Source organism: Neopelma chrysocephalum, unplaced genomic scaffold (assembly GCF_003984885.1).
Source record: "Neopelma chrysocephalum unplaced genomic scaffold, ASM398488v2 Primary Assembly neopelma1_66, whole genome shotgun sequence".
Classification (NCBI taxonomy): Eukaryota; Metazoa; Chordata; class Aves; order Passeriformes; family Pipridae; genus Neopelma; species Neopelma chrysocephalum.
In genome coordinates this window covers 1643435-1661348 of record NW_020897725.1, presented here as the reverse complement: position 1 = coordinate 1661348, position 17914 = coordinate 1643435, and the positions used below count along the sequence as shown (strand labels likewise).

Here is a 17914-nt window from a genome sequence, read left to right as displayed (position 1 = left end):
TGTGTGGTAAAAAGACTCATGCATTAACCATCATGTGCAGCCCAACTGTAGTTGGTATGTGTTTATATTGTTTCTATGATCTGCTCAGGGAGTTTGAGTGATAAGTGCAAGGTCACTTCGCATATGAAGTATTTGCATCATATTTATGAAAAATGACTCCTTTCATAAAACCCTGACATCTATATGAAAATCAGCAGCTTATGCTGGTCCTACAGGGAATCATGACAGCAACACTGTCTATCAGTGTTATTTACTTTTGTCACAAAGACCAGATTACTTGTATCATAGGCTAACAATTCACAGTATGTGTGTTTGGAAGGTTCCTTTTACTTTTCATCATACTTTATTATTCTACCAAGTCAAGAGCTTAACTGGAAAATCTTGGACATATGAACAACTGACTTTATAAGCTGCAATCTACTTTTGAAGTTAGAAAGTATTTCTTAATCTTGGCACTTTTCAAAATTTCATATCCATGGTACTACAAACTTTCATTAATCATCAGCTGGACCTTTATTCTGTCCTTAATAATCATACAGAGGTTTCTCATAGACTTGCTTTATATGACAGTAACTTTACTCCAAAATTGAACTATTTGCAACATTGCAAAGGCATGACAAGGCTTTCATATATTTCAACACTGACGTTTTTAAAACAAAGACTTTTTTTTTAATCTGTCAGACATTGTAATGTATTTGACAAAAAGTCATAGGGTGAATTATTTTTATCCCTCTAGATAAATAACTCTAAAATTAATCAATAGACTGTTAAAATAATTTACAGAACAGTGGTTTTTTTAAGGTTACATAATGCAGAACTTTTTTTCCTCTACTTCCCAAACATTGGCTTATTTAAGTTTTCATTTGTTTGTTTTACAAATCAGAAATAAGTGATTGCAGTGGAGTTTCTACTTAAACCTCTTGTTTAGTTCCAAATAGCTCATGAGGCTAAATTTGAATAATGGCAATTTACTGTTCTAAAAATAAAAAAAACAGCTTTTTGTCATTCATTTGGCTGTGGTTCTGAGATATGGAAAAAACAATCAAGGCTACATCTATCTTCAACCTTGTGAATGTCCTGATTCTCAGAAACACAGAATGCTCCATCCCGCTATAGATAATATCACAGGAACTAACAATAGGAATTAGGTCTTTTACTAACTTAGGCTATATATTACCCTCAAACTGCTAGTAGAGCATTATATTTTAGATTCTTTTCTTTTGAACATTTTTCCTTTACTTTTCTACTCCATATTTACCTTTGAGAAAGAGCTAGTTTTAGGGAGAGAAAACTTTGCCTTCTTTCTTCTTTCAAGACTGAATTAGTACTGTTTACGTTCTCCTTGGAAGAATGTGTTCTGTCATTCCTTATGACTGGACATTGAACTATGTCATTGCAGAAGATTAGCTCAATTCCTTCCTGTTTTGTTTTCTTTATTCATATGCTTTTTGTGTTTCCAAGTTAATCTTACTGTGTCATTTCTTGTTTTCGTCATTTGAAGACTCAACTGGGAAACTTTACTTATTTTGATACTGTAATTACTTTTAGTCTCTTTTCTGAAGACAGTCTGTTATTTCACTAGATGGTCAATTCCTTAATCATCTAGAGAATTAATTGCTCCAGTGTACTGGATGCACACACAAGAGCAGCCCTGATAACCATCTGCAGCTTTGGTGTCACACATACAATTAAATGAAAACTTCAACTTAAATAAAAGTTCTATAGCTTCTGTCACAGAGACGTCTCATTAAGTCTTTTTCTGTAATACAGATATACCAATGTTAGATATGTTAATGCTGTATAAGTGTAAGCTGCAATTAAAATTCTAGGAAATTCACAGCTCTTAAAATACTTTTATATTACTTGAATATCTATATTAGAAATACTTTCACAGAAGCAAAATTTACAGGCAATAATCCATCTTGTTGACCTATGCTGTTACCCAAAGATAACTGAAAATGCCTATTAGGATTTAACATTTATTTCATATCTTCAACAGAATTCAAATCTTGAGTTCTCAGTTTAGACAGCAATACATTTTGTAAAAGATAGAAGAGGTTGGGGTTTTTCTTGCTTTTTGACAATATGTGTCACAGTGTCCTTGCTCTGAAATGATTTAATATAATTTGGATAGAACATTTCCAGGAAAAAAAAAGGCCAGTACCCAAAATTGTCATGCAACAGACAGTCACATCTATAATTACTGCCATTAAGACCCATTAATATAATCACTGGAATTGAAAACATAAAAAATATTGATAGGCCTCGCCATAAAAAAAAACCCTTACATTTTTAGTGCTTTATCAGCGTATTGATGTTTAGGTTAGTGTCTGAAATTCAATGTAAATATCATACAAAGTGGGTTGATGGAACAGGAGAGATATGTTGACTTAATCATTGAATCCTTCAGGATCTTTCAAATCAAGCAATGTGTTAAATATTCAGTTGTTTTCAGCTTTGCTTCTCTAGTGTGCAACTGGATGTTTCTAAACAGATCTGTATTTATTAAATAAGAGATCTGAGTTTTAATCTTGTGCCCAGCATTGTGGGGTGGATCCTTTTCCCAAAGATGTTTATTATGAAGCTTGCTGCAAGAGTTATTTTGTGGGATCAAGACAGTCATGTGGAACAAAGAAAAAGATGTTAGAAATTTTTTTTAATGAGTATATGTTGTATACAAGTATAGGAAACACAGTAAGCTGTGAGTGGTTGATACTTCAAATTTCTGTTTAATACAAGTACTGACTAATTTAAGCAAAATTTAACCAAACCAGACAGGTCATTGATCAGATGCTGTTCTGTTGGGTATATAGTTCCTCTCCTTTCAAGGGGCAGGTGGCTGCTGTCTTTTCTAGTATATTATACTGTGTAAGTATTAAGCCCCACTAGCATGTACATGTACATGGACAGTGCTCAATAGGCCTTATCAAAATATGTGATGCTTTGCCCTTTTCTAATCAAAGCTTTTTATATAGTAGTTTTATTTCAACAGACAAATAGTATCAATGAAAAAGAATCCGCACAGCTCCTTTGCATCAAAACAAGCACTTAGGTTTTTCTAGTGCATGTATATGAGTGATGAGATCTATGAGTGCACCCAGTCATGCTAAGATGAAAGTCTGTGTTAGTCTAAAGCTTTGGTAGTATTAGAATATGTTTCAGCACTGGTTATAGATGTGGTATCAACCTCAAATTCTTTTTTTGATTAGTTCCATTTCTGTGAATCCCCTGGCACATAAGGAAATGTAGGAATCATATGCTTAATAAAAAGTTTTGTATGAAAAACTTTGCTGTATATTTTAAAACAAACCCAAAACTTTTTTTTCTGTTAGGAATATTTTGGGCACATTGAATGCCTAAATTAAGGCTTTTATTAGCAGGGCTTGTGTGCTTGTTATTTGATAATAACAGTGTATTGACAATTGTGACAATCAATGACAATTTGTTTGTAAGAACTGTAGTTTTGGATGATTTTTAGTAATTAAAGCTACCTTGGTACATGAACAAGACAGGAATTTTTGAACCTCTTCTGATGATTATAGCTAGCTGACAGTGTACATTTCAAATGTCCAAGTAACTGTATATATATATATATATATTCCTCCTCTGGAAAAATGGAGGATGTGCACTATGCTATTAAAAAAAAACAAAAAACCCACTTTGCAACATAAGGTGGGAGTTATTTGTTAGAATTTTGAGGGGAAATAAAATACTAATTGACTTCACTGGATGGTTAGCCTAAGGCAGAGTGATTTTTTTTTTTTTAATTATTAGCTAATTAGTGCATAAAGGAGTGGGATGGAGCCATGCTCTTGTAATGAAGTGCAAGAAGAATGAAATTTTGATTCTCAGAAGTGTTAGTGTCTTATTTCTCCTGTAAACTGTGATTTACCCACAAGTGAATAAAATACATAGATTGGAACTTTACTGACACATCTACATGCACAGTCTTTCACTTCTACTAATCCCTTGATTAGCAACAAAGGTGGATTATTTCAGTAAGCACTTCTGTTTTCCAATGCTTTTTAAGTAAATAACAGTAAATGCTGTTGACTATACACAGTGGTGAGATACTTTAAATCTCTGGTTTAAAACAAGATTCTCCATTAACATATTTAAGAGTTTATGAAAGACAGTTGCAGAAGGGAATCTTGCTCTCTGTTGACTGAAATTTGCTATGCAGGATTCAGTGCAGCTTGAGAGGGAGCTTTTGAATTATAAAAGAAGATGAAACAGCTGCATTTCCTTTATGGAAGATATGGTGTTTTACTTTGAATTTTAGGAAAATACTGTAAATGCAGCATAGCTATGCGTGGAATAGTAGCTGGCACAGAAGTAGGTTGGGCTGCCAATGCATTATGGTAATGGTGACCAGCTTTATAATTTGCTGAGAAGATAAATTGACATGAAAAAAGGGGCGGTTGTATAAACAGAATAAATTTTGTCAGTATGCAAATCTACTTTCTGGGAACTATCCGACAGAAATCATGAACTGTAAAAATCCAATTTTAGGAACTGTGAATTTACTTAGAACTCAGCATGTGCTTACTTAGAATCACCTCAAATATAACTTAGAGCTGTCAATGATAGATGTATTAATAAATAATTGATTTGTTAGGTACATTTAACTGTATATTAGCTATTTTAGAAACAAAATTAGTCTTTTACCATGCTCATATTAAAATACCTAGTGCAACATTTTCTCATGCCTTGGACAACACACTTACTTAAAATTTATTTTCACATGTTTTTGTGATTTTTAAAGATAAACCTCATTATAGGTAGAATATATATGAGTCATAATAGGTGTTAGGAACTGTGCTTTACAGCCTTATTTTTGTTCTAATTGTTCAGTAAGACCTCTTCCAGTAACAAGCTTTTTTTAAAATATGTTACCAGTGACAGGTTGTTGCCTCCATATCACCCAACAATTAGTTGGAGGGTGAGAATTTAAATAAAAGAGCTATTTTCTCTTGCATCATTAGGTAATATTATTATACAGAGAAATAGTTGTACCAAAAAGGACACCTAATTAAACTTCTACCTTCCAAAAAACAAGCATCAAACTAAAGTATACTTCTTACATTTGTAACAAGAAATTTGTAGCAACTAAAGTCACTTTATGGCTGGTAGAAAAGTGCATTTCATGAAAAAATTCAGAGTGAAAATTCAGGAATATTTGATGTTTTCTAATCAATAAGTTTAGGCTTCTGCCTCTTAATGTTGAATATATGTTATCGTGCAGTTCTGACTTTAGTTGCTACAGAGCAATGTGCAAATGTAATTTAATATCTAGCTGGAACCATGCATCATGTAGTAAAGCTAATCAGAAAAGGAAATTAATTGGTTTGGGGTTTTTTTTGTTTTGTTTTGTCGTTAAATTCTGGATATTAGTATTGCATATAATTTTATGAAGTTTCTGATGGTTTGGTAGAAAAAGTTTTTATACTGACTGGGAGGCAAATCAGAAAAAGAGAATTGAAAGGTCCACTGAGTTCAGCAGCTGAATAACCAGGCAGTCTGGGGGCCCAGAGTGATCCTGGAAGCCACACAGCAAAGTACTGGCAGCTGGAAAAATGGATTTCATCAGAATGAATATTTCTATCAATCTTACTGACTGTAACAATTTAATATCACAAATACAAATTTAATATTAGAATTATTTGATCATAAAATGTTAAATAAAGTATTCGTTGATATAAAAACAAGTATTTCCCTTTTTAGTACAGATAAGAAAGGGGTAGAATCATAGAATCATCAAGATTGAAAAAGACCTCAAAGATCACTCAGTCCAACCTCGGAAGAGAGTTGGAGAGCTGAGGTTTCCTTTCTGTGTCTTCTGCCTACACTCTAACCTTTGCAGACCAGAACACTTTTCATTTTTCTGCTGGCTTGATGAACACATTAATCCTTTCTTAGAATGGCACTTTAGTAATATGAATGGTAGATAGAGCACATAAATGAATATACATATTTGTATTAAAACTGCGTCTCTATACATGTCACCTTGTATCAAAGGTGATGAACTAAATGACATTTTTGGATCCCCTTTGTCTGAAACAAGGATTAAACTGATATGTTCAGTTTCCCGTATAAGTGCTGTAACTTCTTAATTTGCAATATATATTTTAAAAATAAATAAATAAATCAAGAGAGACCATAAGTAGCATTTCTGATTGATTTTTGCATATTTTGTATTAGGGATAGTATTAATGACTTGAGCCTGTCAGAGAACTACACAGACTATCTAGATTTTTAAACCCCAAATACCAACTAATATGAAACCGTTGTTCCTTGGAGTGGTGTTTTTACAGGCCCATCAGAAATGTGTGGCAATTCTGTGAGGCCGAGGTGAGGGGGTACAGCAAAAAAGAGGTACTAATATAAGAACTAATACTAATACTAATACAATATTACCTAATCCATTTATCACATCCTTCTGTAATCTCATAGTCCTGTTTTTGTTTCTAGGATCTAGGATTTGGAGTCAATTTCACAAGGTTAAAGAACTTAGATTCTCTGTGCTCTCCAACTGAAATGAATTAGATGAGTTAATGTGTCTCCATAGTATAAAATAAATTTTTTTGCAAGTATTTGAAGGAGTTTTAATAACCCGTGGTAACAGTCAAGCATTTTGTCATTTATATTAGTGCCTGAGGGAAAGAGGGTGCTAGAAGAGTTTCAAAAATTTGGAAAGTGTTCTTAAACATATTCTGTTTTCAGATAGAGTGGTTGGGAAAAGATTGAAAGAATGCTACCTCCAAACAGTTATTCTTTCAAAAGTCTTCCCCACAAAATAATACCTACATAGGCTTATTAGTTATTTATTTAAGGAAGGTTTGGGGGGGGGTTTTCCACTTAAAAAAACACTTCAAAATTAGTTGCTTTGTTATGAATACAGTTTATCACAAAATAGAAGAGGAATCCTCTATGTCTGAACATAAAATGGTATACTTGTTGGCTAGTATTTTATTCTAACTACAGGAAAAGCTTTGTGTAGAAATAAATGGAAGGACATAAATAATCTTGTGATTTATCTTACTGACTTTGGTGAGAAATATATCTGGGGTTACTGGCTTGGTGGAAGAATTTTTTATGTATAGCTTATTCACCTTCTTTCTAACATGATATCTCATCTAAAAATAAAATTTAAAGAAAAAAATACACAACAAAAAAACCCAACCAACCAAACCAACAAGAACTTAAATACAAATATTCCTAATGAACAAGTCAAGATGAAAGACTACAGTAATTGGAGCAATATCCTGATGTTAAAAATAAAAAAAACCAAAACCAAAACAAAAACAAACCCCAGAAAAAAGCCAGGTAATTTTGTATACTGAGTCTAGTGACTCAGAGTTAATGTTCTTTGTAGAAGCCTATGTGGTGCTATATTTTGGATTTGTGACTAAAGCAGAGTTGATACCACAACAAAGTTTTGGCTACTGCTGAGCTGGGTTTGCACAACATCAAGGCTTTCTTTTCCCCCTTCTCTGTCACCATAGTGAGTAGACCAGGCATAGGCAAGATACTGGGAAGGGTCAAAACCTAAACAACTGACACAAATTGACCAAAAGGATATTTCATACCATGTAACTTCCTGGTCATCAATAAAAGATGAGGAGAAGGGCTGAGAGACAAGTAGTCATTGCTTCGAAACTGGTTTGATTATCTATTTGTGGAATATGGTGAATTATTGCCTTTGCATCACTTGGAGTTTTTTTGCTTTTTTCTCACCTCTTTACCTATTAAACTGTCTTTTGAAGAATCTTTATTTTGGCCCAGATGTTTTCTTGCTTTATCTCTGTCTGTTCTCTCCCCTTTACGCTGTTGGGGGCAGGGAAGGGAGGGAGTGAGCAGCTGTGTGGTGCTTGGCTGCTATCTGGGTTCAATCCAGCACAATTCCCTTCTCTTGTACTTTTAATAACTGATTTCAAAGTCACTTAAGTGATAGAATATTTCTTTTTTCTTTATACTCTGAATGTAGAAAATTACTTACTCTTGAAAAATAGGTGTCTGTTTTGTATTTTCAGAGAGTGGTCTGCATAACCTAAACTCTCTTCTTCCATATCTTGAATGTGAAAGTCACAGGGCACAATCCTTTCCCTGGTGCCTAGAGCAAGGTTCTGCCTAGCCCGTGTAATGGATTGACCCTGGCTGGATGCCAGGTACCCACTAAAGCTGCACTCTCACTCCCCTCTACCCCTGGACAGAGAAGAGAAAAAAAAGTGAAGGATTCATGAGTTGAGATAAGAGCTGGGAGAGATTTACTGATCACCATCACGGGCAAAACAGACTTAAAGTGGGGATATTAATTGAATTTATTACAAACAGGATCAGAGCAAGAGTGAGAAGTAAAATAATCTTAAAAACACCTTCCTCCCACCCCTCCTTCCTTCAAAATTCAACCTCCTCCCCCCCCATGGTGCAGGGAGACAGGGAATGAGGGTTATGGCAGTTGTTGTTTCTGCCGCTGCTCAGAGAGAGGAGTCCTTCCCCTGCTCCCGTGGGGTCCCTCTCACAGGAGAAAGTCCTTGAGGGACCTCTCCAGTGTGAGTCTGTCCCATGGGCAACAGTTCTTCCCAAATGCTGTCCTGGGGGTCACTCCTCCATGGGGTCAGTCCTTCATCAATGAGCTGTACTGGTGTGGGTCCCCCATAGAGGCCACAAGTCCTAGCCGTGAAAAACCTGCTCCAGTGTGGGCTTCCCTCTCCATGGGCTGCAGGTCTCCAGCAGGACCCTCCTCCATCTTGGGCCTCCCACGGGGTCAGAGCCTCCTTCGGATATCCACCTGCTCCATCATGGGCTCCTCTGTGGGCTGCAGGTGGGTCTCTGCACCCCGATGCTCCTCCGTGGGCTGCAGGGGCACAGCTGCTCCACCATTCTCTGCACCACGGGCTGCAGGGACCACAGCTCCGGTGCCAGGAGATCCTCCTCCACCTCTTTCTGCACTGACCTCGGTGTCTACATTGTTGTTCCCGTGTTCTCACTCTGTTCTTCGCAGGCTGGAATTCTTTCTGCGCAACAACCTTCTGTTCTTAAATATGTTATCCCAGAGGCATCACTGTTACTCCTAATTGGCTTGGCCTTGGCCAGTGGCAGGAAGCCCATTCTGGAGCTGACTGGCATTGGCTCCATGGAACGGGGGAAGCTTCTAGCAGCTTCTAACAGAAGCCAACCCTGTAGCCCCCCCTGCTACCAAAACCCAGTCACAGAAACCCCCTACACCTGTTAGTGGGTGGATAGACACAAATTCTTTCTAGCCTGAGTGCCATTGTAGTTGCATCTTGACAGTGCTGTGTCTGACCAATAACATGATTGTGTTGGTTTTGGATTAGCACTGATTTGTATCCCATCATTTGGTCATGCAAAGTGGACAACTTTGACTATTCATGCTTGTTAAAACCCTACCAACTGATAAATAAAAAGTCCCACAGGGGGCATGTCAGTGAATACTATTTTGAATATAAAGGTTTTCCTGATAATTTTTAAATCTTTTAATAATAATAATCTTTATTTGTTTGTTTTGATTCAGGCTGTCTGGATTGAATATACCTCCTCCAGTTATCAGCAACAAAAACTGGCTCAGACTACATTTTGTAACAGACAGCAATCACCGATACCGTGGATTTAGTGCTCACTACCAAGGTACATTTAAAGAAATACATTTTTTGTTGTGGCTGATTTTGTTAGGATAAATAGTGCCTGAAGTTTTAGAGGAAATGGGAAGTGCCCCTTACAAAACATTGTCATAAAAGTATACTTTGCTTTACAACCTGCTATATCAAATTACAGTATGTTAGAGTATGGGTATTTTATTATCAGGAGATATCTGCTTTACTTTAGCCTGTGGCAGTACTTAGCTTTTAAAAGGTCCTCATATTCTGAAAAATACTGTGTAACAGGTACAGAAATCATAGTTTTATAATTAAATTATGTAATTGACTTTATAGTTGTATAAATTATGTTTGTAAAAAAGTAAGTTTCTATTTACTAATGTAGCATTTAGTCACTATTATCTCTTACTACCTATTTCTGCATGCTTTGAGCTGTTAAAAGTTTAATTAACCTGTAAGATTCTACCCACTGTTTTTATGAACAAGGAGTATTTGGAGTAAGAGTGAAATCATCTGAAGCATTAATTTGAGGATATCACCATTTGGAACAAGATCATTCTATTGATGAAGTGCTAATGAAAACTGAACTTCATTAGTGTATGGGAATACTGTAAATAATATTTTTCAATATCCACAGTGTAGCAGTGGACCTTCAGGGGACAGCAACCTTTTTTGTGTTTTTTCCATTTATCTGATGAAAAAAAAATCATGGCATTCTTATCAGGATTTACTTCAAGAATTTTGTTTATTTCTTATAGAAAATTTAGCATAGGAAGAGTTTAGCTACATAAAGTGCAGTGCAGAATCTGATAAAATTAGTCAACTAATGTAAAAATTGCAATTAACAAAAGCCTATGGCTATTTTTTTCATAAAATTGATCTTTGATAATAGTAAATTTTACAACTCCGTGTCATTGCCTCAAATAGCCTATTTTTTGCAAGAACAGAAAATATTTGATTACTGTTTTCAACAAATATTGTATATCTCTATTTGGACTTCCTGATTCATAGATCTTCTGGAATGTGCATTCTCAGTGAGTTTACATGAAAGAAGCTTTCTTACTGTAGCTCCAGAGCTGCTATAACTGTTTATGAAAAGCACTGACTTGTTTTTTGTATGATATCTTTCATATCAAATATAATAAATCACACTCTTTACTAAGAAATTTCTATTTTACAAGACTGTTAAAAAATAAACAGTAGGAACTTACTTTATTAAATCTACCCCACAATTGAGAAATCACGTGATAACTATTTTGGTGTTTGAGTGAAGTAGTTTGGATTGTTGAGCTGTTCATTTCGAACTAGTGAGAAAAAAAGAACAAACTATGTCTCAGATGGCACACATACATGCATTCCTGCTGAAGATGTGAGGTAATATGTAATAAAAGAGAACAGACTTTCAAAAATGTGTTTTATGCAAGACACATAAAACCTGTGAGTTGGTAGGTGTAGGAGATTTGAATATGCTGTGTGTCTTCTATTTCTTTTTACTACCTACGAATGTAGTGATTACATAACGGGGTTTTTACTATTGTTTTGGTTTGCTCATTGAATTTTTAATGTTATATTGCTGAATGTATGTTACTAAGTCGTCAAATGATTCAGTAGCCCATCATATGTAAAATTAAAGGAATGTCTTTTGCAACTCTCAAAAAAAAACATAACCAGGAAAAAATATTCAGCATGTTAAGGCATTAAGTGTGCATACTCAAGGCTGTATGATCAATAAAAAATAGCCTTAATAGTAAAAATGTAAAAATGCATGGTCAGGTAATAGGCATGAGTAGTTTCTGGGTCAATGGTAGACTAAAGGAGAGACTGTGAGGAAATTAAATAAATATCATAGAATCATAAAATGGTTTGGGTTGGAAGGGACCTTAAAGATCATCTAGTTCCAAGACCTCTGCCATGGGCAGGGAACCTCTCACTAGACCAAGTTGCTCAAATCCTGCCATGAACACTTCTAAGGATGGGATATATTACAAATCTTTAATACATTTAGAAAACAAACAAAAATATATAGCACAAAGTATTTCAGTTTGTTAAGAAATGAAACCTTATCTTTTTTCAGTTAGAGACAACTTTAACCTTCTTGTAAAGACCATTTTTGAACATTAACTTCACTGCTGCGCTGGCATGAGTTTTCAGAAAACCAAATCCCTGATAAAAATCCAAAAGAGATTCGCGAAAAGCCACGTAGTACAGGTGCCTCTTTTTCTTTTCAAGAGTTTATTTCTGCATCACTTTTGAGAGGGCGTTAGTTAATCCTTTCAATAGCCTGTGTTGTCACTGTATTACACAGTAATAACTGTAACTTCTGAGTTCCCTCCTTGAAACTTAATATTTCCTACATAGTACCATTGTAACCAGAATTACTAATTTCTTACTGTTTCCTTTAGTTTAATTTTTTTTAATTAAAAAAAACATTTTGAAGGGGCCAAAAGCCAAATTCTGAACTTCAGAACAGTGCATAATTTTATTCTGTAGCTCCATGGCATTTCATACCCTTTTCACCTAATTACTCCCTTGGCTTGTTGATTTTGTTTGCACAAGTACACATTTTGTGCTAGCATATTTGGGTCATGGTTTAATCCTGAGTAACAGTGAAGCCCTCCCACTGCCACTCACTCACTCACTCCACCCCCACAGTAGAAGAGGACAGAAAATAAGAACAAGAGTAAAAAAAAATTCATGTTTGAAAGGAAGATGTGGAAAATCAGTCATCAACTACTCTCCTGGGTAAAACAGTCATATTATAAAACATTTAATGACTGACTAGGGTTTTGGAAAACAAAAACAAATAGGAAAACAAATACAAAAAACACCCTGCCTCTCCTCTTTTGTAGGCTTAACTTCATTCCAGGCACTTCTTCCCCTGCTTCTATCTACTCCACCACAGACTACACTTTGTCTCTTTGATGGTGGGCAGTGCAGGAGGCTCAGGTCAAGGTGTAAGAGTTAATTTCTGCTACTCCTCATTTCTTACTCCTTTCTTTTTCCATTTCTTCCCTCTTACTCATTTCTTCTGCTTTGATGTACACTGACCATGGGCCACAGCCTCTTAGGGAAAGAACCTGCTCCAGTGTGGGTTATCCATGGGCTCAGTCTGTAGAGGGCTTTACTAACTCTGTAATGGAGCACTCATGCTCTGACCTTGTTCCTTTTCTTCAGTGTTTGTTGCCTTATCTTAAATACATCTTCACAGAGATGCCACAAATTCTACTGGTGGACTCAGTTGTGTCCTGTGGTGGGTCCATTGTGGAGCCAGATGTGGCCAGCCGTGATAAGCATGGGACAGTTCCATGCTACCTGAGGGCAGAAGGCACATGTGCAGCCCCTTCAACCCCCTGCTTCCAAACCCCTGGCATTTATACTAATTACAGTCTTATTCCCTTCTGTTCTCTTAAGTGTATGAAAGCTGGTTTTTTAAGATTCTTTTTCATAAGGCAGCCTCACATGGCCAAATTTCAGTGTAATATATGAAGCTACTGTAGCCTAGACATTAGAAAAGAAGACTAAAAGTGATGTAATGCAAAGTCAAAAAATAGTTGCCTATGAAAAAAAACACAAACTCACAACAGAAAACCTAGTAATTTTTTGTAATTTTTTGTAAAAACCCTTTTAGTGTAACTAATTACCATATTTTCCTAATTTTCTGCTTAAGACCTTGCAAATGGGCAAAGACCCGTTCAGGTCTTTGAAAATTTTTAAATTGATTTAAACAGAACAAATGAAATCTACTGAGATACATGAAACTGTGGGAAACACTCAGCTTCATATAAGTATATAGTAATGAAAGTTATGGGTATTACTTTCTTTTAATAGAAATTTTATATTCATGGAAGATAATGATTTATACAATATTTAAAAGACATTGGTAAACAATAATCAAAGCGATATGTGTCAATTAGAAGAGAATCAAAATATTTCCCTACCCAGGTTGTGGTGTCATAACCAAGACACATTTATTCTTGCTTGTCTGGTCATCTGTGTTTCAGCACATCTTTCTATTCACTGAGGGTTCTTTGTCTTGATCTTTTCTCTTCTTGTTCCTTTGTTAAAACTCCCTTTGAATCAGAAACTGTTGGCTGAAGTAGAACAAAAGCTTCTTTGGATCCTCCTGAAGCAGCTACTTCAATGTTTCTTGGCAGTGGTAATCCTCTTTTGCCGTTTCTAAAATTAGTTGAGCTTTTTTGCTCCATCCATTTGCAGGTCCTTTGGGTCGCTGCTTTCTGTTGGCTACTTTTTGCACTCCATCTCTTATGTATGAATCCTTAATATTATCTAAGTGGACAGAAGGGATTAAGTTAGCCTCACAGCATCTGCTCTTACAGACTGGCATACGCAAACTTCAACCTTCTTTATATCATGCATACTCAGACTCTGAAAGGGCTTTCAGAAAAAAAACAAAAACAAAGCAACTTCAATTTCTGATAGTTAAATATTACTTTAAACATCACTTTAAACATCTATAACTTTGCTATCTTTTTAGATCCCACATCCTTTTCCTCTCACTCTCTACCTTCCTCCTCCTTTAAAGCTCTGGAAGGTTTCAATAGTAGCCCTACACTTGCTTTTTATTTCACTTGTGAAATCCATTTCTAAACTGATTTTGCTTCCTTCTCCTGTTCATTTGCTTCTGTTTAAGCCATATGAAAACTAATGCCTCCACTATGAACAAAATAGTATAAAATATGTAAAAAATGTAAATAGAGTGCACAACTGCATTTGCCTGCCATTAAGAATTTTTGCTTATAGGAAAATACAGATGAAGAGCTGAAATATATCCATCAGCTTTTCAAAATAAAATAAAATTTAATTATCATGCTCATGTTTAAAGGTGTGCAAATGGTTACTTGACAGCCAACTATATAGAGCTGAGGTTGGATAAATGCAAGAGCTTTGAATGTGGGATGCTACAATATGGAGAAAAAATGTTGAAAAGTTTCCTCTTGCTCTGCTTGATTTTCTGTTGTTATTTTCTTTCTCTTTTAGTTATTTTGTATAGGAATAGAAATATATTTTCATTCAGAAATTATTTAGGAAGTTGGACTTCTCTTAATTTTTTTTTGTTGATTTTACTTTGAGAAAGAATTTGAAGCAGTTGGCAATCAGGTAAAGAACAATAGCTAAGCTGCCTCAGAACATCATGGCTAGAGTTGCCAGAAGTAGAAAACTTTTATCACTTTTTTCAGAACATTTAGCAATTTAAACATATTTTGTCATTCATTCCTCATCTCAAAAGCTATTGCAACAAACAGTACACAGTACTACTGCCATAAAACTTAGCAGTTGTAACATAGGTGAGATTTTTATGTTTAGACACCTATAGGTATCAAGATATCCATTAAAGTTGGAGAGCTGTGCAGCACTGTACATGAATATATGTGCACTGATATATCACTGAAATCACCTAGGGTACCCAAGATATTTTTATGACAGTGGCAGAAGTGCAGAGGCTCTTTGGGCAGGCAAACCAGGGAGTCGCAAAGAGATACGTAATGAAGTTAGAAAATTGCATCAAGTCAAATTAGGTATTGGTAACTGAACCTTCCCCATACCTTGCTAATCCTGCTAGTGAGGGTTGCAGAGTGATACAGCTGACCCAGCTGGCATTGGGTAGAGGTGCTCTAGAGTAAAAGATACATCTGCATGGTGTTGGCAAATTTGAATTTACAGAACATGTGGTGTGATTTAGTGTGTACCTAAACACTATGCAGCTGTTTGCTCCCAGTGAGACAGGGGAGAGAGCTGGAAAAAAGGTAAAACTCATGGATTGAGATAAAGCCAATTTAACAGCAGAAAAAAGATGAGAAAATAATAATAATGATAAAATAATATAGAAAACTAGTGATGCACAAAGCGACTCACCACCAGCTGACCAATGCCCTGCCAGTCTCCAAGCAGTAGCTGCAACCCCTCAGCCAAGTGCCCTCAGTGTCATTGTTCAGTATGATGTCACATGATATGGAATACTTCTTTGGCCAGTTGGGGTCAGCTGTCCCGGCTGTGTTCCCTTTCAACTTCTTGTGCACCCCCAGCCTCCTCATTGGCAGAGCAGCGTGAGAAGCTGAAAACTCTTTGACTCAGGATAAGCACTGCTCAGCAACAATTAAAACATCAGTGTGTTGTTCTCATCCTAAATCCAAAACATGGCACTGTAACAGCTACTAGAAAGAAAATTCACTCCATCCCAGCAAAAACCAGGACAGCATGCCATTCTGGCACAGAAACTAGAAGATGGGAGAATAAACACTTATAGGCAACTGTTATGTCCTTAAGTACATGCTTTAAAACTAATTAAAGCACTACAATGACTAAATTTCCATTTATTATAATAGCTTGTATGTCTAGTGCAACTACAGCCACACTGATGTAGGTATCTTAATCACAACTTGCACCTACTACGCACTTACTGAAATGTTTTTTTACTACCAGAAGACTCATGGTCTTGAGATTCCCTGAGAGAAATAAAGATGCTGCATCACTTGAGTCACATTTGTAGAAGTCTGCTACTTGAACAAGGGCTGTGCCTGCTTCTGCTCAGGCCAGTGCAAATAAGTTGCTGCTTGCATTGATAATTTATTTGACAGAAGACAGATTTTTCCTTCTTTTTTTAGACAGATAGTTATCAGAATTGTAAATCTGTGACTTTTAAGACACTGAACTTCTATTGTCAAAACAGCCCAGATGTCTACCTGATTTTTCAATGGATGGAGGCAAAAGGAATCATCTTCTCATAGACTGAAAGAAATAACCAGAGCTTCTCAGAAGATTTCTTTTTTTCCTCCAGACATAAAAAGAACTTAAATTGCATACGTTGTCACATAAGTAAATTTTTCGAGTGGATTTTCATACTCATGGGTCTTTTAGCTGCACTTCATCTTATACTGAGCTATATTTTGTAAACAGATTATTTTTCACCTTTGCACCCTTGAGATGTCTTTTATTCACAACTATACACCCACACAATAACGGTGCACAGAATGACATTGATTTTGCTGTAGTCAAGTCATAGAGGATAAAAAGTGCTGCATTTACTTGACCCTCCCCCATTTTAAAGAACTTATTTTTAGAATTCTGCCAATGATAGGTTTTAAAAACACCATTGTTGACAGGTTAAAAACACCATTGTGTACCCATCCAGAAAGATCTGTTTTTAAAGTTTTAACTCACCTTTTTCTACTTCAGATAAGATAATGCTTTATTTAAAAAGTTGATAGTACTAATGTTAAATATTAAAACATGGCAGTCTGTGCTAATGTTTAAATTGTTGGATTGTAATTTACTTCTGAAATAAGCATTAAGTGGTGCAGTAAAGAGTCCTTTCCAATTTTAATGATTTAACAGATGCATCTTCTTAATTTCATACTTGCCATAAAGAAAGACCTCTAATATCTTAGGTGCATTCAAACATTTTAATAGCTTTCTGTTTCATCTACTATTCTACGCACTTCTGGTTTTGTTTACAAAAGAGCAAATGATAATATTCTAGGTACTACTGACTGTAAATAATTCCATCTCCTTTGTAGAAGACAACAAAAAGGTACTGAGATACTATTTATTTCAATTTAGGTAATGCTTAGAAAGCATTTTTATTGCTTAGGTCAGTTTTGTTGACTGTTCAGTAATTTATAAATTTAAATGAAAAACATAATTTCAAGCAACAATAAAAACCAAGGAAAAGGATATATTGAAACTATAAAATCTGTAGGTAATATGAATAGTCTTGGTTTATGAAAGGGGAAAAGGTATTTAAAGCTCAGTGTGGTTTTAGTGATCCTATTAATACATATATAAATATTATATACAGTGATATATAAAACTATTTTTATATAATATATATTTTATATAGTCCTGCATATACTATTTATAATTATATATAGATGTTTACATATAGTAATACATATGTGTATATGTATGCATATACATATTTAATACATATATTAAAAATATTTCATCCAAGGAAACCCACTAAAATTCAAGAAAAATTAACTATTCTCTAGCAATTGAACACTTCTATTGATAGTACATAAACTATACAGTGTATAGGACCTTCAAAATACTTAATTTTGATAAGGTCAAAACATTGATCCATTAACCTATACATCTGTATGCTTCATAGCCTCCAAACACTGTAATGTATTGCACTGATGATCTGTTCATGTCAAGATGATGAAACAACTGAGGGAAGAACCTGAAATGAAACACTTGTTTACATTCAAAATGTTTAGTGGTATTGAAATTAACTGTTGGAACATCTTGTTTCCCCTTTGAAAATTGCTGACATGCAA

At 35.3% G+C, this 17914-nt stretch overlaps 1 protein-coding gene across 6 annotated transcripts in view; it reads left to right on the top strand.

Annotated features, from left to right (window-relative positions):
• The window catches only part of CSMD3 (CUB and Sushi multiple domains 3), a 621549-nt gene that overhangs the window by 214893 nt on the left and 388742 nt on the right, over positions 1-17914 (top strand). For all 6 annotated transcript variants that reach the window (XM_027684441.1, XM_027684440.1, XM_027684437.1 and 3 more), the window contains exon 6: positions 9536-9648. In XM_027684441.1, the coding sequence (XP_027540242.1) occupies positions 9536-9648 (113 nt within the window). The remainder of the gene's footprint in view (positions 1-9535; positions 9649-17914) is intronic.